This window comes from Lissotriton helveticus, chromosome 1_2 (assembly GCF_964261635.1).
Source record: "Lissotriton helveticus chromosome 1_2, aLisHel1.1, whole genome shotgun sequence".
NCBI lineage: Eukaryota > Metazoa > Chordata > Amphibia > Caudata > Salamandridae > Lissotriton > Lissotriton helveticus.
Genome location: NC_136058.1, coordinates 372666325 through 372692537, shown reverse-complemented (window position 1 = coordinate 372692537; position 26213 = coordinate 372666325). Strand labels below are relative to the sequence as shown.

At 47.5% G+C, this 26213-nt stretch overlaps 1 protein-coding gene across 1 annotated transcript in view; it reads left to right on the top strand.

The window, feature by feature from the left end:
- The window catches only part of CFAP57 (cilia and flagella associated protein 57), a 403172-nt gene that overhangs the window by 304447 nt on the left and 72512 nt on the right, over positions 1-26213 (top strand). Inside the window, exons 12-16 of the mRNA XM_078672374.1 lie at positions 3923-4078; positions 11706-11799; positions 19012-19202; positions 23059-23232; positions 25471-25629. Of these exons, the coding sequence (XP_078528500.1) occupies positions 3923-4078; positions 11706-11799; positions 19012-19202; positions 23059-23232; positions 25471-25629 (774 nt within the window). The remainder of the gene's footprint in view (positions 1-3922; positions 4079-11705; positions 11800-19011; positions 19203-23058; positions 23233-25470; positions 25630-26213) is intronic.

Sequence of the window (26213 nt, the reverse complement as noted above, 5' to 3'; positions counted from 1 at the left end):
TGACGGACTTACGCCGCTGCCACCCTCTACGCACTCAACGCCGGCCGGAACCCCGCCTGCTACCGAGCCACCCCGAAACGCGCCCACGGATCCTTCACCTGCCAAGCCTGCAAATCCACCTGCCTCCGAACCTGCACCTCAACCGCCAAGCCAGGCACCAGCAACAACCACCTCAAGTGCATCCTGCTCAACACCCGCTCCGTCCACAGACAAGCCATCGAACTCTGGAACCTCCTCGACACATCATCACTAGACGTCGCCTTCCTCACAGAAACTTGGATGAACGCCTCCTCAGCCCCCGACATCGCCATAGCCATCCTGGATGGCTACAAGATCACCCGGAAGGACCGCGCCAACCAAACCGGAGGAGGCATCGCCATCGTCCACAGAAACACCATCTGCATCACGACCAACTCCGACGACACCCTCACCACCGCCGAGCACCTTCACTTCCAGATATACACCGACCCCAAGACCACCCTCGAAGGCACCCTCATCTACAGACCCCCGGGACCCCACACACAATTCAGCGAAGCCATCGCAGACTTCGTCAGCCCGCACGCCCTAACTTCCTCAGACTACATCCTCCTAGGAGACCTCAACTTCCACCTGGAGAACAACAATGACAGCAACACCGCCGCCCTGCTGGACAACCTCGGACTCAAGCAACTGGTGACCACCGCCACCCACCACGCCGGCCACACGCTTGACGCCATCTTCACCTCCAGCAAGCACATCTCCTTCAGCCACTCCACCAGACTACACTGGACAGATCACAGCTGTGTCAACTTCAACTTCATGAGAACCTTGACCCACCACATCCCACAACAGGTCCCCCGCAGAAGCTGGAGCAAGATCACCGCCGACCAGCTCATCACCTCCCTCAGCCAGAACCCTCCCACCAACACGACGGACCCCAACGAAGCAGCCCGCAACCTCACACAGTGGCTCACCAACTGCGCCGATGACCTCGCACCACTGAAGAACCCTCCCAGCACACCCGGCAGCAAGAAAGCCTCCTGGTTCACCAACGACCTCAAGAACTCCAAGAAAACTTGCCGCACCCTCGAGAAAGCCTGGCGCCAAGACCAGACAACAGAACAGAACATGACAGCCCTCAAGAACGCCACCCGCAAACACCACCAGCTGATCCGCACCACCAAAAGGACCACATTCAAAGAACGACTGGACTACAACTCCCACAACAGCAAGGAACTCTTCAACATCGTTAAAGAGCTCTCCAACCCCAGCGCCGGCACCAACGACATCATACCCTCGCAAGACCTCTGCGACTCACTCGCCTCGTTCTTTCACCGCAAGATCGCCGACATACACAACAGCTTCGGCGCACAGACCACACACCCAACCACAGAACCAGTGACCCCCACCACCACCCTCTATACCTGGACCTCGGTCAGCACCGAAGACACCAGCAGCAAGATGAACACCATCCACTCCGGCTCCCCAACCGACCCGTGCCCACACCACATCTTCAACAAAGCCGACTCCATCATCGCACCCCAACTCCGTGACATCATTAACAGCTCCTTCACATCCGCCACCTTCGCGGAGAGCTGGAAACACGCTGAGCTCAGCGCCCTCTTGAAGAAACCCATCGCGGACTCCACGGACCTCAAGAACTTCCGCCCCATCTCGCTCCTCCCTTTTCCGGCCAAAGTCATCGAGAAGACCGTCAAACAACTCGCCGCCTTCCTTGAGACAAATGGATCCCTCGACCCCTCGCAGTCCGGCTTCCGAGCAAACCACAGCACCGAGACTGCCCTCATCGCAGCTACCGATGACATCAGGTCCCTGCTCGACAACGGGGAAACAGCTGCCCTCATCCTCCTGGACCTCTCAGCAGCCTTCGACACCGTATGCCACCGCACCCTGATACAGCGCCTCAGCAACGCCGGAATCCAACTCTGTATGATTGATTGATTGATTGAGACTCTGCAGAGTGGAAGGTGCATCGAGTGAGTGCCAGAAGCTGCAGAGTGGAAGGTGCATCGAGTGAGTGCCAGAAGCTGCAGAGTGGAAGGTGCATCGAGTGAGTGACAAAAGCTGCAGAGTGGAAGGTGCATCGAGTGAGTGCCAGACGCTGCAGAGTGGAAGGTGCATCACCTACAAGTGAGTGCCATACACTGCAGAGTGGACGATGCATCGAGTGAGTGCCAGAAACTGCAGAGTGGAAGGTGCATCAAGTGAGTGCCAGACGCTGCAGAGTGGAAGGTTCATCAAGTGAGTGCCAGAAGCTGCAGAGTGGAAGGTGCATCGAGTGAGTGCCAGACGCTGCAGAGTGGAAGGTGCATCACCTACAAGTGAGTGCCATACACTGCAGAGTGGACGGTGCATCGAGTGAGTGCCAGAAACTGCAGAGTGGAAGGTGCATCAAGTGAGTGCCAGACGCTGCAGAGTGGAAGGTTCATCAAGTGAGTGCCAGAAGCTGCAGAGTGGAAGGTGCATTGAGTGAGTGCCAGACGCTGCAGAGTGGAAGGTGCATCAAGTGAGTGCCAGAAGCTGCAGAGTGGAAGGTGCATCGACTACGAGTGAGTGCCAGACACTGCAGCGTGGAAAGTGCATCGAGTGAGTGCCAGACGCTGCAGAGTGGAAGGTGCATCGAGTGAGTGCCAGACGCTGCAGAGTGGAAGGTTCATCAAGTGAGTGCCAGAAGCTACAGAGTGGAAGGTGCATCAAGTGAGTGCCAGAATCTGCAGAGTGGAAGGTGCATCGAGTGAGTGCCAGACGCTGCAGAGTGGAAGGTGCATCAAGTGAGTGGCAGAAGCTGCAGAGTGGAAGGTGCATCGAGTGAGTGCCAGAAGCTGCAGAGTGGGAGGTGCATTGACTACGAGTGAGTGCCAGAAGCTACAGAGTGGAAGGTGCATCGAGTGAGTGGCAGAAGCTGCAGAGTGGAAGGTGCATCGAGTGAGTGCCAGAAGCTGCAGAGTGGAAGGTGCATCAACTATGAGTGAGTGCCATACGCTGCAGAGTGGAAGGTGCATTGAGTGAGTGCCAGACGCTGCAGAGTGGAAGGTGCATCGAGTGAGTGCCACACACTGCAGAGTGGAAGGTGCATCAAGTGAGTGCCAGAAGCTGCAGAGTGGAAGGTGCATCAAGTGAGTGCCAGAAGCTGCAGGGTGAGGGTGCATCAAGTGAGTGCCAAAAGCTACAGCGAGGAAAAAAGCTACTAAGGATGGAATGAGGACCTGCAACGAGCAAAGAATTGACACAGGGATATGTGAGAACAGCATAAGTTGTGCTGAGAAAGGCAACAGATGAAAGGGAAAAGGTAGCCTTAGAGCAGAAATGAGAGAGTGAATAGGAGCAATGCAACAGTAGTGAGAGTAAAAAAAAATTGGATTAAGAGGAAAGAGGTATCGTACTTTAGAGAGTAATATCAAGGTCATACATGTAGTAGGGTAGATGAGGGTGCGGAAAACCGTGCCTCAAAGCCTACCGACAGCAGGAGGCAGCACTACAGGAGCAGAAGTCCACCCTGAAGTGGGAGAGGGAGAAAGAAAAAAGAAAGGGATGGGTATAGAGAAGTTGCACAAAAGAACTGATTGAGGGGTCAGGATCATATCGCACAGTAGAGATGGTAGGAAAGAGGAATATACAGAGGGAGGCCAGAGACCTGGGGGTGTTGGGGGTGGGGGGGGGTTGAGAGTGCACTGCTTGGAATGGGATGGCAGAATGTGGAGATAGATATAATATAGGGGGAGGCACAAGGTGCCCTTGGTGGTCAAGTAATGGCAGTGATGGATGGTTGGGAGCCCGGTAGCTACAGATTGAATTTATGGATATCTGGATGGATCAATAGTAGCTTGAATAGAACAATGAATGCATGGACGGATGGGTGGAGTGATGGGTGGAAATATCAATAGATTATGGATTTTCTGGTAATCCCTGCCATCCCCTCTAGAACCAGGTCATGTTAGAGCTGAAGACCCGCGTGGAGGAGCTGAAGATGGAGAACGAGTACCAGCTCCGGCTGAAGGACATGAACTACAACGAGAAGATCAAAGAGCTCACCGAGAAATTCATTCAGGAGATGGAGTCTTTGAAAACCAAAAATCAGGTATCATTGTGGCAGCTCCGTCTGTACTATGAAAGGGTGTCAAGGGACCACATGCAGGGAGTGGCATCACTCGCCCCCTCTCTTGAGCGAGAGGACATGAGACTAGGGTCAGGGCTGCGGTCTCTCTTCTATGAAAGGGTGCCACAGGTCCACATGCAGGGAGTGGCATCGCTCACCGTCTCTTGTGAGCGAGAGGACATGGGATCAGGGTCAGGGCTGCTCCCTCTGTGCTTTGAAATGGTGTCAATGAACCTAGTGCAGGAACCGCTCCCCTATATCTGCGTATTCCAACCCCAAGGATTCTCCATGATCCCCATAGAGGGCAAACAAAAGACCAAGTGCAGGGGCTGTGCTCCGCCCCTTAAGTATGGTGATAATGGGCTTGGCACTGAATTAAATAACAGTTAGAATTGTTTAGGGGTAGTGTCAGTAATGGGTTGTTTTCTACTGCTGTGTTACATCACTATGACATCACTTGCAAGAAAGATGTAAAACACCATGTTTGCAGCTACCCCTCTACATATTATGTTCTGTATGTTCCGCCCAGCCCTCTATCCTACACAGCTGATCCCATACATGACCAGCACAGGGGTAGAGGTGTCATTGGTGAGCTCATCCAAGGAGGGTCTCTCCTCCCTCCTTGGAGGAACCACCTGTATTCTGCTACAATACACAAATACCTACAACCCGCCAACCTCCCCTTTTAATGATTGGGTGCTCCCCCTATGCAAACAATAGGACATTCTATTAGGACATCCAATCCTGTTGGGATTTCTTGTAGCAGTGCCATTAGGCAGCTCCCTGCAGCAGCCTTCAGTATAGCACCAGCCACTCGGACCTGTCCTTCCCCTTAAGCCAGAAACCTTGTAGTGCTTTTCAATTCAAAGATTGCCTAGAATCCCTTAAGTGTGAGATGCCAGAGGCTTGATATGAAAAACATTAAACCTCCACTCCCTCGCTCCACACTACCTACTCACTAAAAAAAACTTCATATGGTCCTTTAAAAGTAATCCTTCTCTCACCCCTGATTAAGTGTTTACCATTGCAGAACCTTGTTGTTGTTAATATCCCAATCTACTAAATACATCCCTTTCCATCCCCAGCAAGTAGTAAGTCGTCTATCTGCCAACTAACAACTTTAAAGCATTTCAATAGGTTTTTAAAGGCGATTCAATTGAATTCAATTCAACCTTCCAGCCTTCAGAGAAAGTTCAAGGAAAAGTTGTAGATTCACAACTGCCAACATTTTTGGAAGACTCTAATGTATTAGACAAATGGATAGTTGGGTTTCTGGCCAGGCCTTGGAACTGAACCCATCAGCCACAAAATAAATACAGCATATAGAGGCTGAAGGTGACACTGTGTCTTGATTTAATCGGCTATTTCCAATCCTTTTCAATCTCGCCAGTGATCCTTCATTTGGGTGGCCCAGCTGGCACACTAGACATTGCCGTTCCAAACCTTGACCACCTTTCTTATGGGCCCACCAAATCACTATTCCCATTAGGTCTCATTAATGAAAACTACAAGCCAACAGAGCATTTCATATCAGTGGATTACCCTAAAATAGCTAACAGACTGAGTGATATAGCACCAGAAAGCCCCAGCCATATTAATGGTCAATGTTTGCATGCATGTGGGGTAGCAGCACCAAAGCCACCTCCAATCCCTGTTTCCTTATTCAGAGACCCTGTTATTTATTTACTTCTGGTAGTGGTGGCTCACTCTTGACCATCAGTACCACTACTGATCCTTATAGATCAAGATGTCTTATGTGGGACGGTGGCTAAAGAGTACAGCAACAAGCTCCCCAGACTTCACTTGGACATCTGCTCTGCACTTCTGATTGTCCCCTGAATTATGGACATTTCTACTCAAGAGACTCAGTGTCCAGGTAAATATCAGTGTTGCAGTTCCCCCATTTCTTACCAGTCGTGAAGAAGTGGTTTGGGCACATAAGCACACCAAGGGGCTGTTCATAATTGATTTATGCACTTTGATATGTATACTCCAAACAGTTCTCTATTCAGGAGCGGAGGGAGCCTATCAATCAATCAGGGATTTGTAACGTGCAGCAAATCACATGTGAGGGTTTTAAATCACTGAAGCCGCTAACTGCTCCATGGTGATCTATTCATTTGAACAGCCAGGTCTTGAGTCCTTTTATGACTTGCCGAAGTGATGCAGTAGTCCTGAGATGCAGGGGAAGGTTGTTCCATGTTTGGCCACCAGGTGTGAGAAGGAGCATCCTCCACTTTTGCTTCAGCGGAGCCAAGGGGTATCTGCAAGGGAGAGGAAGGCAGATCGTAGGTGTCTGGTTGGTTGGTGGAAAGTCATGCATTTGTTGATGTATGCTGGTACTTCATTTTGCAGGGTTTTGTATGCATGGATCAACATTTTGAACTGGCATCTCTTCTGGATCAGTAGCCAGTGTAGAATCTTGAGGTGGGGTGTGATGTGGGTCCGTCTGTGAAGGTCGAGGATGAGGCTGAAGAACTTGGGGAACATGCATAGGGTGTGGAAGCAGGCGGATGAGTCTGTTTACCTGTTTCTTCATAGATATTTTGCTGTCTAAGATGATGCTAAGGTTGCAAGTGTGGTCTGCTGGGCAGGGAATGGGCTAACTTCGGAAGGCCACGGCGCATCGTTCCATGGTGAGGTGTTGTTCCCAAAAATGAAGACTTCCGTCTTGATTGAGTCCTGAGCATGAGGCAGTTGTCCTTCATCCAGTCAGCAACATTCCTCATGCATCTGTGGATGTTGGCTGTGGTGGTGGAGCGGTCTTTCGACAGCGATGGCTACCCGGAGGCTTCCCAGCACTGCGGACGAGTAACAGGGTGCAGATCGGAAGGAGATGAGTACAGATCTAAAACAGCCTCGTTTTTAAGAGTTTTCGGAAAGAGATGAGATTGGGCTCTTTCCGCAATTGAAGTGGAAGGGCATTCCAACCAATGGCACCATTATATGAGAAGGAGCGCCCACCACATCTGGCTCTCCTTATTTTGGGTTGTAGGACAAGAAAAGAGGCAGATGACTGAAGGTCTCTCTTCGGTTGATAGGGAGTGATCAGAGATTAGAGAATGGGCGGGCCGTTCTTCCAAAAGGCTTTATGGGCCAAGCACATAGCCTTAAACTGAATCCTTTCCCTGATCGGCAGCCAGTGCAAGCTCCTTAGAGCTTGTTTAACAGACTGCCGACAAGGAATCTGAAGGAGTCTGCGGGTGGCACAGTTCTAAATAATTTGGAGCTTATTGATGGTGTACTGTGGGGCTCCCAGATATAAAGCATTCCCATAATCCAGGCGGGAAAGGACCAAAGCTTGGACCATGATCCTTCTAGCGTGGAAAGGGAGAAGGGGAAGGACCTTTCGAAGCATCCATAGTAGGCCAAAGCAGGTCGCTGAAAGCTTTGCTGCCTGATGATTAAAAGTAAGGGAAGAGTCAAGCCAGATACCAAGGCTCTTAATCTGATCTTTAGGGGCCGGGCCTAGGCAGTCGGGCCAAAGTGATGCTGGATTGAAACAGGGGTAGTTGCCCAGGAGGATAAGCTCCGTCTTGTCCCCGTTGAGTTTAAGTCATGAGAGTTCCATCCACTTGACATCCTCCTCTAGGCAGCAGCCTAGGGTGCTAGATGACCCCTCAGGATGGTTGAGCGCCACTACGAGCTGCTTGTCATCTGCAAAGATGATAATTTTTATGCAAAATGGATGGACAATCTCTGCCAAGGGTCTCATATATACATTAAACAGCGTGGGGCTCAGGACAGAGCCCTAGGGAACCCCACAGCTGAGAGACAACTGATTGGAGACAACATCTCCCTCAAAGACCTTAAAGGAACGTTCATTAAGAAAAGACTGCAGCCATGCTATTACCAATCCGGATACTCCCAAATTCTTGAGTCTGAGGATCCGAGTATTATGATTAACAGTTTCAAATGTGGCACTGAGATCAAGAAGGATAATAGCCGCATTGCCCCCTTGGTCTAGAATCCTTCTTGCTTCCTCTATCACTGCAAGGAGGGTGGTCTCAGTGCCAAGTTGAGGATGAAACCCAGTCTGGGAGGGATGAAGCAGATTATTAGATTCCAGAAAGGCTACAAGAGTAGTATTTACGAGCCTCTCAAGAATCTTACTCACCCAGGGCAGGAGGGAGATGGGACGGTAGTTCGCCAGATTGGCCTGATCAAGATTAGGTTTCTTAAGAAGGGCTTTAACCATTGCACATTTCCAGGCCAATGGCACTACACCTGTAGAGATAGAGGAGTTCACCAGGTCAAGAATCGCAGTGCTGATTGTATCTGCGACCAGGGTAAAGGCCTGAGGGAAGCAGAGTCTATGTGAGAACCCGATTTTATATTTGCCATAATTAAGTCCAGCGAGGCAGGATCCAGGAGGGGAAATTGTAATAGTAGGGTTTGAGCTCCTACGATCGGCTCAGAAGGGGGAATCGAGGAATTGGTGGTCTGACGAAAAAGCCAGACAAATATTTTGAATTTTCTGTTGAAAGAACTCTGCGAGATTATTACAATCCATGGAGTACGCTGCAGATGATTCTCTTGGGTTCTGAGGTGAACAATGGGAGACAGATTTTCTGGGATTTTCAGGTGAGCTATGAAGCAATCCATCTGAGAGTGTCTTTCTGGATTCCGATGTGATTGAGTCTCTTGGGAGATGGTGTCGAAGGTGGATGACAGGAAGATGAGGGCTGCGCTTTAGCTGTGGTCCAAGAGGGCCCTGATGTTACTAACTACTATCAGATGCTGTGGTTAGCTCACAATCTGGATTGAGAGGGGTCCATTAGGTTGTTGTGTTACAGGTGTTCGGTGAGTTGCTGGTTGATTGCCGCCTCGAGAACCTTTCCTGGAAAGGGGAGCAGGGGGATGGGCTGGTAGTTCTTTGGTTCTGCTGGGTCCGCGAATCGTCTCTTCAGGAGGAGCCTTACTTCAACGTGTTTCCAGTCTACTGGGAAGGAGGCAGAGGTGATGGAGGTGTTCAGGATTTTTTTGAGCTTGTCGCTATTCATCCTGTTCCTGAGGTGTAATATGTGGTGGGGACAGGGGTGCGTGAGTGCTAATGATTGCACAGATTTCATGATGGATATTGTGACTTGAGTTGTGAGAGGGTCCCAATGGATCCACAGGTGTTTGGGGTTTGTGATCGTGGTAGTGAGCCTGGTGATCCCGTTGGCATCAGAGGATTGGGATTGGGTTTCAACGTTTTCATAGATGACTGAGATCTTGTTGCGGAAGGAGCCCGCCAAGGTGTCACACAGTTCTTGGGAGGGGATGATGTAGTTCTCAGCAGCTGCAGGTTTGGAGAACGTCTTCAAGATGGTAAAGAGCTCCTTGCTGTGGTTTTTGCTGGCTTCTATGTGGTCTGTTAGGGTGTTCTCATTTGTTTCTTCCAGGAGGCGGTGTTATTGGTTGAGTGCTGTCTTGAAGGTGGTATAGTCTCCTGTGGGAGTTGAGGGCATTGTTCCACTGATCTTCCAATATCTATCTCCAGTTTATGCATGTGGAGCTGGGGGCATGGTGCTACTGTTGGTACGTCTTGAGATGGTGAAGTGGAAGCTGTGGTGGTTGGTCCTGTTGAGCTGTGAGACATGGTTGTACTTAACTCTGTGCTGGATGTGAAAATGGTGCTGAGCATGTGTCCTGCGATGTGAGTAGGGTCGGTGACAAGTTGCTTGAGGCCGATGTTGCTCATGCTTTCCAGGAGGTTGGTTGTTTTGGTGTCGCTGGGGTTGTCAAGGTGTAAATTAAGATCCCTAGGAAGATGTAGTGTTTAGTGGTGATGAAGTCATGGATTGCGTTGCAGGTGCAGGGACATGGTCCTGGCGATCTGTAGGCAAGGGTTCCTCTGATGGTGCTTTTTCAGATTGTGTGGAGTTGGAAGTTGAGATGCTCCATTATCGGGGTCGAGTTGTCTAAGGAGGCTGTGCAGCGGATGGTGCCCTAGTGGCAATTCCACCTCTGTGTTTGTTGGTTCTGTCCTGGTGTGTAATCTTCTATCCTTCATGGGTGGTGATGGCGATGTCTGGTGTGGAAACTGGGTTCAGCCAGGTCTCTTTGAGGAAGATGAGGTCCAGGGTGAAAGATGAGATCGTGTCCCAGGTATCGGTGGCATTTTGTAGAGGGATCTTGTTTTGAGTAGAATTTACTGGAGTTGTTCCATGGCGGTTTCGGTCGGTTTGGTGAGTGCAGTCATGTTTGCAGGGTCTCCGGCGTTGTTGGTTGTTTCATGTTGCAGGTGAAGTGGCAGAGCAGACAGGAAAACGGTCCTCTGTTGGTGTGTGAAGATATGCAGCAGCAGTTATCCATGCCTCGGGAATGCAGGGTTCAGAGGTCTGCAGTGGTGTTGTTGCGCAGGGTGGGAGAACCAGGGTTTCAGGCGCTGGGCGCGTCCAGACGCGGATGGGTGCAGATGGGCTTGCTTTTGACATGCCTTTGGTGCAGACTCCAATAAGTAGGTCCGGGGAGGGGTGCGGGGCACTAGGTGGTGGGAAGCGGGAGAGTGTCAGGCAGGAAGAAGCAGCGGCGAGGTGGGCAGGCTCCTCCAACGGTGTAGTGAACTGTGAGAAAAACAAACAATAGGAGCAGAAAGGCTGAATTACACAGGGGAGCAGGACAAAAATAAGGGCAGCGGAATCACGACAGACAAAAGGACACCATTTCTGAATTAACAGGAGGCAAAACAGGCTGAATTTCACAGGGAAACAGAAGAAAGATAATGGAAGCGGAGTCACTGAATTAACCAGAGCAAAGCAATGGGCAAACACAAGGCAACATGAGGCAAGAATAGAGAACCGTAAGCATAGTCAGGGAGACCTACAGTGGCAGGGGAGCGGATAGAGGATCTGTGCAGTGCAATGCAACCTCGAGCCACCCTCAGGGTATCAAAGAAGAAAATGGAATATGCCCCTTTTCCCCTGATGCCCTCCTAGAACAGTGAGCTAGGAATGGTTCTCATGCAATCTGGCACACTCCCACCATATAATTCCTGCGTCTCTGTGAGCGTCTGAGACAGGGGTGGAGAGGGCTGTACCTGTTCTTCTATTGTATTAATGTTGGCAATCTTTGACCATTTATTTTTGCACCTACATTTATTTCAATCACTGTCCACAGAGAAAAGGCGTTGAGGTTGTTTTTATTTCCAACTGTTCTCTATTCTCAGCCTGGAGGTTGTAGAAGCAGAAACAGTGTTTTATAATTACAGTTCAGACAACAACAGGCCACACAGGGAAGGGGGGGAAGAATCACAAGACGGCTGACTGGTAAGGTCATCTGCAAACCCTGTGTGATAAACACACCAGCATTCTACTATTGTAGTAAGTACAAAATACTGCCAGGGTTCCATGATGCCCAGATATGGGTACAGGACTACAGGGGCCAAACTAGCTGTGATCTCATGAACACCTTATACCTGTACAGAGTCTCAGTGGTACAGGCTGCCACTTTCAGGTGCTTATTACAGATACCTCAGTTACACAGGCCTCTTTGGAATGGGACTGACAGAAAAGAAAGAGGTGGATGCACAAAATCAAGTGTCTCTGAAAGGTACTTGTAGTACATTTTCTACTGTACTGTTATCTGTGTTTTGGTCTTTTCTAACATCCTCGTGTGTTTACAGGTTTTAAAAACAGAGAAAGAGAAGATGGAAGTCAGTCACCAAGACAACATGGGAGATCTCATGGAGAAGCATGCAGTGGGATTGCAGGATCTCGGTAAGTGTATGGTGGTGATAAGGGTAGAGGAAGGTCACAAGGGCAGAGAGGGAGCCTAGCTGAAGGGAAACTGTTGTGTAGTTCCTACAAATCTGTATAAGATCTACGTGTTTAGACAACATAAACTAAGGGATTGGAGTCCAAACTGATTCCAAACACCCCCACAGGACATGTTATCCTTTAGACCAGCTAGCTCACAGTGCCACCATAAGCCCTCTAACCTTACCAAGGAGCAAATAGTTTCTGGCTACTATCAAACACAACAACCCTTGATCCTTCAGGAATCGTGGAAATAGTACAGTACTTTTCGCCCAGTCACTCGTACTCATGTAGTCTCAGAAGGATACACAGAATAAACTGTAAGGATGTTTTCAATAAGCATTTATTGAACCAGCGTCATTCTAGTGTAAAACATGCTTGCTGCAAAAATCATTAGACAGATACTAATGTATAAGATTACAAGCACCATCAGAATAAAATAAATAAAAGGTAGAATTCTACCACTGTGCTAAAACAGTGAATATAGCAGGCATATAGATACATGGCAGTAATCAAGCGTACCTACTATGCGGACCCTATCTAAGTGTACCTAAGTATACCTAGCATGTATGCATGTGTAAAGCCAGGAATCCCCCTAGGAAAGAGCCAACCCCGTTACCAGATGGGAGAGAACGAAGGATCACATCTTGGTCTCTTTTTGGATACCCCGCAAGGGATGTAAGACCACTGCGTGCTGTAGTTTCTGTGTTCAGGGACCTCAGCGTCTTGTGTCAGAATGAAAGCTTCTCCTCTGGTTACCCAGTGAAGATGTATTTCTTTTATACCCATAATGGTACCCTTAGGGGTTCTACCTAGATATGTAATGGTTGCAGTTATGTTCAGTGAGCCTGTTGTCAAAGGATGATGATATCGGGGACTTTTGCACAGAGTAATTATACAGAAGATGTTAATCCTGCTGTGTAAATCCTGGGCAGGGTATTAAGATATGATACTGATAATCCTCATGCATAATAAATGAGGCCAGTTTCAAGGAAACTGATCGACCTTTATTCTGCACAAACTGTGTAATAGGTCAGTGCTAGAACCGTTATGTTAATGTTAATTGTTAATGTTAATTGCAATTTATAAAGCTCTTAATACCGTCAGGTCTCTTATACAGAGCAAGGTAGGACAAATGTAGGTAAAAGGTTGTGTAGCTACCTAGGCCTAGATTGGGGTATGTGGGAGTGCGGGTTTGATAAACAGGCGAAGAGGTCTTATTAAAGGATGTAAAAGAGGATTTTTATTTGCACTAGTAGAAATTACAGAAGTACTATGGGGTTTTTCTTCCGATTCCTCTTCTGAAGTGTTCGTGGATGAAGCTGAGCTTGACAAGGATCTCACGGAGATTTGTTCTTGTTCCTCTTGTTCGGTGGAAGGGTGGTCTCCCCGAAGGCTCATAGGAGGGGAAGAAGAAGAGGAGGCTGTGAGATAAGGAATCGATTCAGTAACCATTTGCAAACCGTCACCACACCTTTCTGTGTAGCTAGTCTTAGTAGCGAGATAGTGAGGGGAGGGGTGGTTTTATTTTGTGTCTAAGGTAACCTGACGGTGGGACAGTGAGGGGGAAGACAGTTGAGTTAGTGCCTAAGGTTTTTAGGAAAATGGTGTAGGTCGTAAAGTTGTGGACTTTCAGAAAATAAACATGCACGTTTACCCCGAGGCACAGGTAACGTTGGATTGTTGCCGGGCTGCCCCTGCTGTTTTACCCCTACCCTGCCCCAGTTTCACCACCCGCTTCCCACACCCCACCTTTCCCTGAGCCGCTGTCCCTCACCGGCTCCGCCGCAACTCTCCAGAGTTGCAGCCGCCCCCCAGCTTCCTCCGGACACCACCAATCTTCGCACCAGCTTTCGTCCGGGACTCCGTTTTCAGCTTTGGGTCCCGCATCTTCTCTCTCAGGTCCCGCGTCTTCTCTCTCGGGTCCCGCGTCTTCGAGGTTCCACGCCCTGGGTCCGTCTTCACTTGACTTGCTTCCTGTCTCCAGCGCGCCACCGGTCTCTGACACCTCCCCTTGTGGTACATCTCCTTTCATTGGACTCAGGGAAGCGTTTCCGGTTTCCTCCTGGGTCACTTCCGGGTCACGGTTGACGCCGGCGTTTTGCTGTAAACGAGAGGAGCATGGTCATCGTAGTGTATTTCGCCATACAGCCTGACGTGGCAACTTTCCCCAGGGCGATATCCCGGTAAGTCCGTCCGGATTAGCCCGCATTTCCTCACAGGGTACATTGGTGTTCATAACAAAACCAAGCTGGCCTGTCGAAGGAATTGTTTGCTTCATCCTTGTTGGCCCTTCCTTCCCTCCTGTGAAAACATAGGCTTGGCTCACCAAGCTCTAACATCCAGTTGGGTTTTTAAAATGATCATCAAAATATGAAAATAGCCTTCATTAAAACTGTCTACGCATATTTATCTCATGCATATTCATTTTGGATGGCCTGAAAACCTGGCTGAATGTAATATCTGCTGGGACTGTTAGACCAACTCTAATTCTCAGTTAATTTATCCTTCATAAAATAAATAAAGAGCACTTAAAGAATGAAAGTTTCTCTTTTCCAGTGAAGGCTGTGGTTCATAACTTGTTGGGTTCTCTTAGGGGGCCCCAAGTCCAGATTTGTCAAAGGTCTTCTTAAGCAGACTGGCAGGTAACCTGAGTATTTTTCAATCTGAACCACAGTCTGGAGCATATACAAGGAATGGGCTTTTCCAACGTGCGATTCTTTCCTGGTACAGATCTGGTAACCTCCTTGGTTTACAAGAGGAATTCATCCTCATATTGTAGAGGCTCTTCTATCCCAAGGAGCCTCTCCAGAGGAAGCAGCAAGATACCAGAGGGAATCTGGTGGGCAAAATCCACATCAAACCGTCTTCACTTTCTTAAGAGCTTTGAGAATGCTCTACTAAAGTATCCAAGACTGTGGGTTACTTCCGAGCTCAAGACATTTTCTGCCCTGTTGGAGACATGAATGCTAGTTTCCAAGTGTTAGTTCTTGAGAGGCCTTCAAACTACTAAGGGAACTTATCTGCTGGTGAGAGTGAGACTTTATGGAGTTGACAATGAAGGACATGCACACAATCATGTATGGTAACCACCACCACCAAGCAGAGGGACCACTTGGAATTAGTCAAGGCAAACACAATCCTGACAGTGGCTCCTGAGGGCAATGGAGCTGTACTCACCAAAGTAAATGAAATAGACTCAAATGAAACTATGACTGAGTAGTATTGGTGAACAGATGCTAGTCTCCCGTACAGTTTTGTAAGGCAGTATAATATCAGAATATCGAGGACAAAAATGCTGCTCAAATTCTGTAGTCAAAATGTCAACTACCAGGATTACTTGAAGGTAAGAAGGTTTAGGTAAGTATAGGTTTACAATCCTTAATTCTGCATCTACTTATCTTGAAGATTACATTGATCTATCCTAACTATCTATCTAATCTTTTTCTCACACCATATATATATATTGTGTTTAGTTTTTACTTTTTGATTGTTTTAGTACATGGACATATATATATATATATATATATATATATATATATATATATATAATCTATATCCATGTACTAAAACAATCAAAAAGTAAAAACTAAACACAATAAAATCCTACAATCCTTTTCTAAGAATCGAGGAAAATTTAATAAGAAAAAATACAGAAAATGAATGATACAATGTATTAGTGATACGATTCACGTAGTCCGTATTGTTCCAGTATGCGTTATGTCTGTCTATGCTAAGGCCTTGTCCGCAGGATAGTTGCACACGGGAGATATGTAAACCCTTGGCTTTTCAGTAAGGTGTGGGCAAAGTATGCTGCCCTCTGCACGACTACGGATGTCCGGTTCCCTCCAAGTAATGACGGCACTAGACAGACATAACATCGGTAACATGGAATTTGTTACTAAATCGATTATTTTAAATACCGCAGTATCTTAAATTATTGACACCTATGAACCGTCTTGAACGCCTAGTGACACATACTGGAATAATACTGACTATGTGAATCGTATCACTAATACATTGTATTGCCTTCGCCGCTTTTTAATAATACAAATCATCGTGAATCACTGTGCACACCGCCAGCAGATAAAGACTATAATGAAGCCCTGATGAAGTCCCATGGGGGATGAAACGCTTTGGCAAGCAATTATTTAGTGCTTTTTAAAGAATTAACTGCTTTTCAATAAAAGAAACTGACTTCAATCAAGTAATAGGACCATCTGTCTCATTTTCATCTGGGAAGCTATTTATTCAATATTTTGTTTTAATTTTCTTAAATATGATGTACTAGGACATTTATACTAGAAAATACATGTTGTTCTGGTGTGTAGGGCCAACTTTGTTTGCCCTGGACTGCTTCGTTTTGCCTAAATATGTTGTATTAGAACATCAATACTAGAGAGTACTGGCGTATCTTAGGTGCTGGATCATTTTGTTTGCTTTTTGTTCTGTTTGATGAATCTCCATGAAATTTTCCAAAAGGGTGCTACTTTTTGACTAGATTGTGCACTGAAGGTTTCGGGTGATCCATCATGTGGGGGCCGAGAAAAAAGAGGGGAGGGGTGTCCCAAAAGGTATAATCTCCATGCATTTTCCATAGACTACTTTAAGAAGTGCTACAACAAAATCTGCTGAATTTAATTATTCCAAATTTGGGAGGAAGCTAGCTCTTGGTCCACAAATTGTGATTTGATGTAAATCCATTCTGTAGTTTCTGAGATATTAAGGTTAAAATATAATTGTATATCTGGGTGGTTGTGTCCGCGAGAGGCTCGAGAGACTCTTGTGGGAGCACCAATTTGCAAAATTGAGTATTCTGATTGGCCCCGGGAGTGGAGTGGAGAAGTGTGGCTCAATGGTTAGAGCAGGCAGACCTTGATGCAGAGCTCTGGCCAGGGACCAGGGTTTGATTCCCGCCTCGGCGGGTCTCCGGCTCATTAATTCCCCTGACTGGATATTCTCGCCTCAGTGCCTGTTCTGATCATGGGTCCCACGCTGCAACTCTGGGCAATAGCTTGCTTAGTCTCCACAACGGCCCCAAAAGCGCTGGGATGCCTGGCTGCACCTGGGGGGTGCCCAGGAGTGGACATTTCCCAGGAAAGCCAGGAAGGGTTCCTAAGCGGTATACGGACAGCGCCGGGACACCTCCGGTGGAGGTAGCAGTGCGCTTTAGAAATTCCAGCATTTACTTTTTATTTCCCTCGGCCATCTCGCTTCCATGGAAGTCAGAGCAAGTGATTTGATTGGCTGCCAGCAACATCTTTTTTTTTTGTTGGCAGCCATTACAGAACTCAGGAACTTAGTCCCCTTGTCTTGAAGTAAAAAATAAGTAAGTAATATAATGGGGCAGGGTACAGATACCCTGATCCCCTCGGCCCCAATTGAGGGGGAGAGGGGGGGCAGAGAGACCAAAAGCAAAAAAATAGGCAAAAAATGCAGCAATCCTGTGGGACTCCCACGATATAGAAAAAATAAAATCCCAAAATGGCAGCTGGGGCACATTCCCCCAGGGCCATATTCGATAAGGTGAGGGGTGGGGGCCGCATAGCCCCCATCCCGAGCCCTTAAAGGTTTCAGAGAGCTCACCGCTGGGCCAAACTCATGAAAAAAGATGAGGGGTGGCAAGACTCTCCTCCTTCAGCCATTAAAGGGTTCGGGAGCCCACCCCTGGGGTCAAAATGTTCAAATAAGGGACTCCCTTCAGCGACCCTCATTAGGCCCCAGGGCCAACATTGCTTAAAATTGGGAGGAGAGCTGCGTGGCCCCCACCGCAAGCGGGAGCTATTAGAAAGTCTACTCCTAGCCAGCAGGAGATTTGAACATGCTCCCCCCACCCCCTGGCTGGGAGCAGACTTTTGATCTGTTTCCCTGCCTGCAGTGATGCAGGATACTGGATGGGGATGCAGGGACCCTGGGGGGTCCCCTTGCGGCCACCAACAAGTGTATGGTGGCGGCACTTGGTGGGCTTCAGAGCACCCCCCTTTAATAGTGCAGGTCTTAGGGGATGGGGTCCCCGGGCTGATAGCGGCTTGGAGAGGGGGTCCCCAGGCCCCTTCCCCTTTATTGTTACTAGTGGCCTTGAGGGATTGGGTCAGGAAGGGGGACACTCGCCTCCCTTCCCTTTAATTTTAGTTAGTTGGTCCTAGGGGATTGGGTCACACTCGCCTTTATTTTAAGTTATGGCCCTGGGGGATGGGGTCTCCAAGGCCTAATAAGGCTGGAGGAGTGGGGCTCGTGGACCCCACCCCTTTAAAAATACATAAGGTTCTGTTGCCAATCCCGCGTCTTGCATGGCCTTTGGCCATGTGCCGCAGGTGGTTGGATTTACGTGTGGTAATAAAGTATTACTGTACGTACAAAAAAGCTAGAAATTCACTGAAAAAAATAACGGTTAAAGTACTATTATAGTTAGGTGTGATAAAATGATATGTTTTTTTAAGAAAAAAGAAAATCTTAGACATTCACTGAAAAAAAACTAAATTTAAAGTAACATTATAGTTAGGTGAATTAGTCAGTGACAACATTAATGTTTTGAAGTAAAGAAACCACAGAAATACACCTGTTATAGTTTTCAGATTGAACTGTAACTTGCAACCCGCCATGTACTGCCTGTGACCTCACATGTTACATCACTCATGGCATATGTTGCGACATCATTTATGACGTCACTGATGGCATCTCAAATAATATCATTGATCATGTAACCAATGGCTTCATCCAAGCCTCTTTTGTACCCATTGCTTTTAAACTGATTAGAGCTATGAATCTAAGTGCAAAATAGCTCAGAATAATATCATGCTATCATACATACACCCCCCATAGGTAAAGCAAGTTTGTGTTATGTGCAACACTGACCCTATACAATGCACTTCACAGCTAGCTGAGTTCATGGTGACGACCAACCACAGATGAAAGGGTAACCTCTCCTGTACACAGTGTTCAATCAGTATGCAACCATTTAGGGAAAACCAAGTTCTTTGAGATACTCAAGCCCTGTTACATAACTAATGGATTACTATGGGCTGTCTTTACCTGTATCAAATGCCTGACTGTTACTGAACTTACATTGAGAAAAGAAATGGTCCTGAATAGAAAAGTGGGTACCATTAAGACTGTTTACTCTATGGAGAGAGTTTTACTCTGTACTCGTCCTGTTTTCTCGGTTTCCTCCAGAATCATCTAATAACCAGAAGTTGATGCTGGAATATGAGAAATACCAGGAGCTGCAGGTGAAATCACAGCGGATGCAGGAGGACTATGAGAAGCAGCTCCATGAGATGGAGACCGGCAAGACCCTGGCCCTGGAGGAGATGACAGAGTACTATGAAGCCAAACTGCAGGACAAAGTTATGCAGCTAGAGCAGGTATTCATAACCTTCCCTGGTCTACCGTGTTCCCTTGTTCTTGATCCGTGTGTCTTTGTGCAGGTAAAATGTCCTTGTAAGAACATGTTCATCTGGAGGCTGCCTCATCCCGGTAGCATGTTATTCATGTCCCTGCTGCCCTCAGCATGAGTGATTTAACAGTGTTAATGTTAAAGGCATCAGTTGTTGCAAACAAAACTGTCCTGAGTTTTTATGAGACTTTATGTGACCTTGTGTTTGGTTGTGGTTCAGGGCAAGGTCTTTCCCCAGTTAGTTCTGTGCCAAGACCTCAATCTGGCTCCCTGGTAGGGTTCTCACCCAATATTTTTTTTATGGTACCACCAGTATTTTAATGTCCCGTCTGGTACAATAATAAGCAAAATCACCTAAAGCTGGTATTTTTAGCCCTTATCTATACAAAGTTCAAACAGCAAATATAAACGGAAAGTGCTTTTAAATGTGTTTGGGAATTGCATTCACGATCCCTGAGTAATAATTAAATAAATGCAGATAAGCGATGCTACAAATGAACACATTTGATTTTCTTCAAAGTCCTGTTTATTATGACATCAAAGTCCCTTTGCGGGCTCTTAAAACAACAACAAATGGGGGGTATTTTTCTCTTGGAAAGGTGGCCACCCTACTGCCTGGGCATGATTATTTTGAGTTCTTTATGAACCTGCAGGTGATATTGCGTTTAGTATAGGGTGGTGAAAAGACATTAATTGGCTTATTTCCTACCCGGGCTGTAACTGCCCGGGTAGGATCACCCTTAGTTCTTTATGGATCCATGGATGATCTTGTGTTGGTGACAGGATGGTTGATCTCATGTTGAGTCCTGGTTATTACTGCCTGAGCAGGATCATCTTGAGTTTTTTATGGATCCAAGGGTGATCTTGTGTGTGGTGTTTTCGAGGTGGAAGAGGTTACCGGTTATTCGCATCTTGAAAGCTGGCCATGCATACGTTACTTGAGGACAACTTCACTCTTTTAAAACCACCACCAAGATACTTCAATTGCAAACAGGTAAGTAAGCACAATAAACAGTGGTCTCCATGGGGGAGATCCAACCATTTACTAAGAAAGTGGAATGCGAAGTGCGACCGAAGTCGGGACTTGGACAAGGAGACTCAGAAGAGCTGGGCATACAAGGAATCACCCAAGGTAAGTACCCAAGAACCCCACGGAGGCTGTGTGCAGAGTGGAAACACATCTGCGTACTCCATAGAAGTCAGCGGGAAAGCCGCAGTTGTGATGAAGGACCCTTCCCAGTGGACCCTGAAAAAACCCCGTGGAAGGCAGAAGGTTGGAGAGTCACCCCACCCGTGGATACCCCAGGAACCAGGATATCCACACCAGGGAAGCCGGTTGTATAGGCGTGAAGAGACGTCGGAAACTGCTGTAGACCATAATTAAGGACTTTAGTGAAGATGCCTCTGGCGAAGACTGTGCAAAAGTCTGGTGGAATCCAAGGGTGGATTCTTGAAGAGGAGAACCTGCAAGCAGAGGGGACAGAATCAATGCCACTAACGGAAGATGCATGAGTCATGACAGTGACCTTGTAGCTGCAGCTGTGAGGGCCAGGTGACACTGAGGAAGACCAGGAACCATTCATGAGCTGTCCATTGCTGGAAGTTGAGAACCAGGGGGTCATCTCAGGGAAGGAGCACCAACAAGCCTTGACAGCAGCAAAGACGTGGAAAACAATGAAGGGGCAGTGTTGGGACCAGCAAGGTCCAAGGGACTTACCAAGTGCAGGAGGGTCCGGGTAGGCCTGAGCAAGAAGGGGAGCCCACTGAAGCAGGAGAAGACCTTCGAGAGGCCCCACAGGCCAAAGGCTCAGGAGTCGCAGGAGGACCTCGAGCAGCTCACCAAAGAAGAAGGCCCACGGTGCCGATCATGCAGCGAGGACACTGAGATGCTGGAGCTTCTTGTAGCTCGAAGATCTCTGGTGTGCAGAGCCAACAAGCCTTGGCAATGACAAGTCAATGTGGTGCACAGGGGTTCGGTCCCAGCGGTTGCAGAATTACCACCTGTGTTGCTGAGCCTTTTGAAGTCCGTGGAACGTCAGGAGCAGCAGACCGGTCAGCTCTGTTGTGGTGCCTGCAGATGCAGGGGAGTGACTCCTTCACTTGAAGGGATATTATTTCGGGTGTCCTTGGTGTCCACAGGTCTGTTAAAGATCCTGGAGGAAGCACAGACACAGACGACGAAGAAGACTTGCAGAACAGTGAGACCAGGAACAGCGGGAGTCTTCCGTGATGTAGTCTGTTCCAGGCGAAGTTCAAGTGTCCAGACTGTTGAAGTGTGACATTGTTTCAGGCTGGAGTCTTGTCCCACAATGAATCTGAGGACCCACCCACAGTTAAGTCCTTTATACCCTAAGAAAGGGGTTAGGACGAATTGGGGGTCCCTCTCAGCGGAGGGGCTGGACAGAAGGAAGGATTACTCCCATGTCCTCTGTCCAGTTTTGTACCAGAGCCTGAGCCAAGGGCTCCCAGAAATGGTTTCAAATGGCGTATGCAAGGAGGGCACCAAATGTGCCCTTTAAAGCAGTCTGGTGGCACTAGTAAGCGCCCCCACCCCAGCCTAATACACCAAGTCCTGTCTGGTAGGTGGTCACACCTGCCTGTGACAGGAAACCTTTTGTTCTACCTTCCCCTGCTTAGGCTCAGCTCAGCAGTAGGAGGTCAGAATCGTGCCTGGGCACTGCAGCAGCACTAGCTTGCTGGCAGACCCTTGAAGGCTGTTACCAAGAGTACTGGGAGCTTCCCAGAGGATCCCCCCAGGGCTGGGAATCATTCCTCCAACACCAGTAATGGTGTTGGGGTATGATTCCAGCATGTTTGATACCAAACATTACCATGTTCGGCACAGCCGCAATATAGTTAGCCGTTGCGAAATGATGAAAGGCCACTATATATACCAAAATGGGTAACCTCACTTACAAAGCCTGAAGAATTCACTCCAGGGTTGGTATGGGTGTCCTGCTCGTGCAGGGGCGCCCTAACACTTATAACTCAGCTCCCTACCTTTAGGATTGAAAAGCCCGCCTTAGGAATGACTTATAGGTTTTAAGTGTGGCGCCTCAGATATAAGAAAACTTATATCTGTTGTAAGTGGTGCTATCACCAGCTTATATAGACTGCAATGGCCTGAAGCCCATGTGAAACCCCTGAGGTACCTACACCCTGGGTACCTCAGACTTATAGGGGTAGCCAGTGGCCAATTGTGGAGGTACAGAAGTATATACCATGTCAAATTTAGGGAGGAAGCACAGTGACATGGCCTTTATTAGCAGGATCCCAGACAGACTAGTCAAAAAAACATACTGACACAAGTACAAATTGGGGATAACCATGAAAGCAGATCCTACTTTCCTACACCAGGTTTGACTGGCATTCTCCCAACTCCTCCTCGCCTCCTTAAAGCACCCTCCTAGGTTTGCTGGGTGCTCTCCCGTCTTGTGACTCACCCTTCTTTATTGCCTCCTCTCAGGTTTGCCGGGTGATTTTTTGATTAGTTTTTGCACTCAGGTGTAATGAGGGCATTTCTTACTCTCTGAACCTCCAGATATGCTGAAAGTTCCCCTCTCATTCCTTAACCGCATGCGTGCGGGCGGAATTCCGCCCGTACGCTGGGTTTTGCGGATTCGCATGTTACGTGACGAGCTGGGCTCGTCATGAGCGTGCGAGGAGGCTACCTCATGACGAGCCCAGCTCGTCATCAGCGTCGAAGGGGCTAAACCACCTTCTAAATTTGATGGGTACTTCTTCAACCTCCACTCACCCAAGATCCCCCCTGCTGGTATTGTACATGCCCTTCTTACAGTCACTTCTCTTGTTCACCTCTCCAGGCCAATGACGATGCGACGCAGCAGCTTCGAGAGTACGAGGAGACCAAGAAGCAAATCGAAGAGGATGGAGATCGAGAGATTCAGGACATGAAAATAAAGTTTGAGCGGCTGCTGAGAGATGAGAAGGAGACCAACCTGCGGCTGAAAGGCGAGACTGGCATCATGAGGAAGAAGGTACCATATAGAACGGGGGCATTGAATGTCGTATACTGAGGCAGGGGTTTAAGTCCAAATTGTGGATGAAGGCTGCGACTGAAATCATGAGGAAGAGGGTATCCAAAAGAACGGTGGGATTGAACGTGGTATATTGTGGGAAGGGTCGGAGTCCAACTGGCAACTGAAGGGCGAGATTGGCATAATGAGGATAAAGGTATCCAAAAGAACTGGGACAATGTTTGAGGTATATTGAGGGGTGTGAGTCCAACCTGCGGTGATGGTCAGATAGACCTCATGAGGAACAGTTGGTACTCAAGGCTGAGTGGGACTGGGGGTGTATCCATAATAAGAAGGTACCTGTCTGAAAGGGGGAACATGATATGTGGCAGTGTGGATGGGTGTGCGTCCAACATTTTGCTCAAGGGCAAGACCAGCATCATGAGTAAAAAAGTATCAGTCTGAATGGGGGCGTGGGATGGGTATAATATGGCACGAATGCGCATTCAAACTACAGCTGAAGCGGGATCTGGTATTACAAGAAAGAAGGCACCAGCTAGAATGGGGGTATGGAATGAGGTATACTGAGGGTTAGATGGGGCTCCATCCTGCAGCGGAAGGAAACTGACATCATGAGGGGAAAAAAGTACCCATCAGAATAGGGTCATAGAGTGGGCCCATCCTGCGATGGGTGGGAGTCCAACCTGTGACTGACAGGAAGACTGACTTCATGAGAAAAAGTTGCATGTGAAGTTGTGTGCTTTGAGACAGACAGGACTCCAGCAGGAAGAGACCATCACCATGAGGAAAAAGTAAACATCAGAGCAGGGGCATGGGATGGGGTATTGTACTGTAATTGAAGTTAAATTGCAATTGTATAGTGTTTAGTATCCCTGATGAGGTGTTGAAGCGCTTTATGGTGGATAGCACACTACTCCCCAACCCAAGGTTAGCGGTTAATCGACTGGTATTGGTTATTGTTGTATATTGTGATTGGAGTTAATCATCTGCCCCCAGGAGACTGAAACATTTCCTCCACTTTCTTGTGGCAGATAAAGTAAATTGGAGTTAAGTGTGAGTTTCAAGCAAGTGATAACATTGGACAAGTAGTTAGGCCAGAGGAGGATTACATCTTGTTAGTTTGAAAGGAGAGGTTACGCACAAAGAGAGTTTGATAGGTGATGAGTAAATGTGAGATGAGTCGATAGGCAACAAGAGGTTAGAGATTAGACTGTGTGGAATGGTTACAAAGAAAGAGAGGAGAGAGTGAGAAAGATGGGCATGCAACAGAGTAAACTGCACTTCGAGGCAGTAAAGGTGGGCAGATGATGGGGTGCAAGGAGAAGATCATTCAGTAGAAAGGAAGAAGAGAGAAAAATAGCTAGACTCACATTTAAATTAAAGTTGATTATCATGCAGGGTTTTTGGAATATGGTGGAGGTAGGGATTTGGAGATTGTATTCATCCTTAGATTGCATCCTATGAGGAAAAGAAAGATTGATGGTTGTTATCTTTGGGCAGTTGTATATGTTGTTCCATTTTCGGTTGTTCCGTTGGCTGTTAATAGTGATGAAACACAATGCCCATTCTTAGGGAGCATCGCTATTGAAAATTATTTCGATTTGTTTATATTTGTATATGACGTTTGGTTTAGAGGTGCCACGTTATGTGGTATATCTAAATAGCATCCATGAAACATAGGTTGCATGATTCTAGGGCAATGTGATTCTCCCTGATATTAGTAAGTGATTGCTTGTAAAGACATCTGCTAATTACTCATCATACTCGGTCACCCCTGTGCAAGGTACCAGGGGGAGGGCCACACATGTTGTGATTGAGACCTGTGGACGGTAGTACAATACCACTTGGGATTGGCTGGCTGGTAAGGCTAAAAGGAGTTGGGTGATCCTGATTGGGGATGTGTAAAGGACCAAGTGGAATGTTAGTTAGTTAGTTAGTTAGTTATGTTGACTTGTAAAGGTCAGGTCAGATACATGGTTGTCATACCAATGAGAGGGGTAGTCTTAGGGACTCCTGCATTTGCTGAGATCCTCTGGTTCCACCCCGGAGTCTGGATCCAGGTGTAGCTTGGTTTTCTTTGTCTTCTTTTCTTTCACTCCTTCTTTCTTTTTCTTTTTCTTAGCCTCTCTTTTTATCTGGTTCCTTCTGTTTTTATCTCTTACTTTTACTCCCTCTCTTTCACACCCTCTGCTTCTCCTATCGGCCTCTCTCACAGCGCAATGCTTTGTGCCTCTCCAGTTCAGCAGTCTGCAGAAAGAGATCGAAGAACGGATCATCGACATCGAACGATTGAGAATGGAGCAGATTAAGCTTCAGGGGGTCATCAAGTCCCTGGAAAAGGACATTCAGGGTCTGAAGAAGGAAATCCAGGAGCGCGACGAGACCATTCAGGACAAGGTATGGAGTGGGATAGCGAGGTGTACGGGTGAGGAATAGGGGTGGTTTAGAGGGTGGGCCGCACCTTGCAGAACAAATTATGAAGTGGGATATGGGAGAGAAAGAGGGTGGCATATGGTATTGGACAGGACCATCCAGCACCGGATCTCCAGCGAGTTGCTCGTGGACTTCTGGTAGCTCTCCACCCACCTGTAAGTAGCTCTCCTGTGTGCATTCTAGTCTACTAAATTTGAAGCTTTTACTTGGCTGAATTAATATATGCATCCAAAAATTAAAACCTTGCATCTGAGATGAAAATGGTTTTCAGACCTCATAAGCTGATATTTGGAGAAAAATAGTTGAATTTCCAAAATAAATATTTGAAGCTGATATTTAAGTGATAACTCATGTAACATTGGGGGTCATTATTACGAATATATTGCAAATAATATTCTCTTGGTTCCAGAGGCATTGCAGCTATGGCTGCTATGAATAATCTATGTAAAGGCATTGCAAATCCACACAGCCTTTTTATATTGCTTCTTGCAACCCTTCCTGATGCTCTGAAGTGATCACTGCTGGTGGAGGTCCTCATACTGATCACC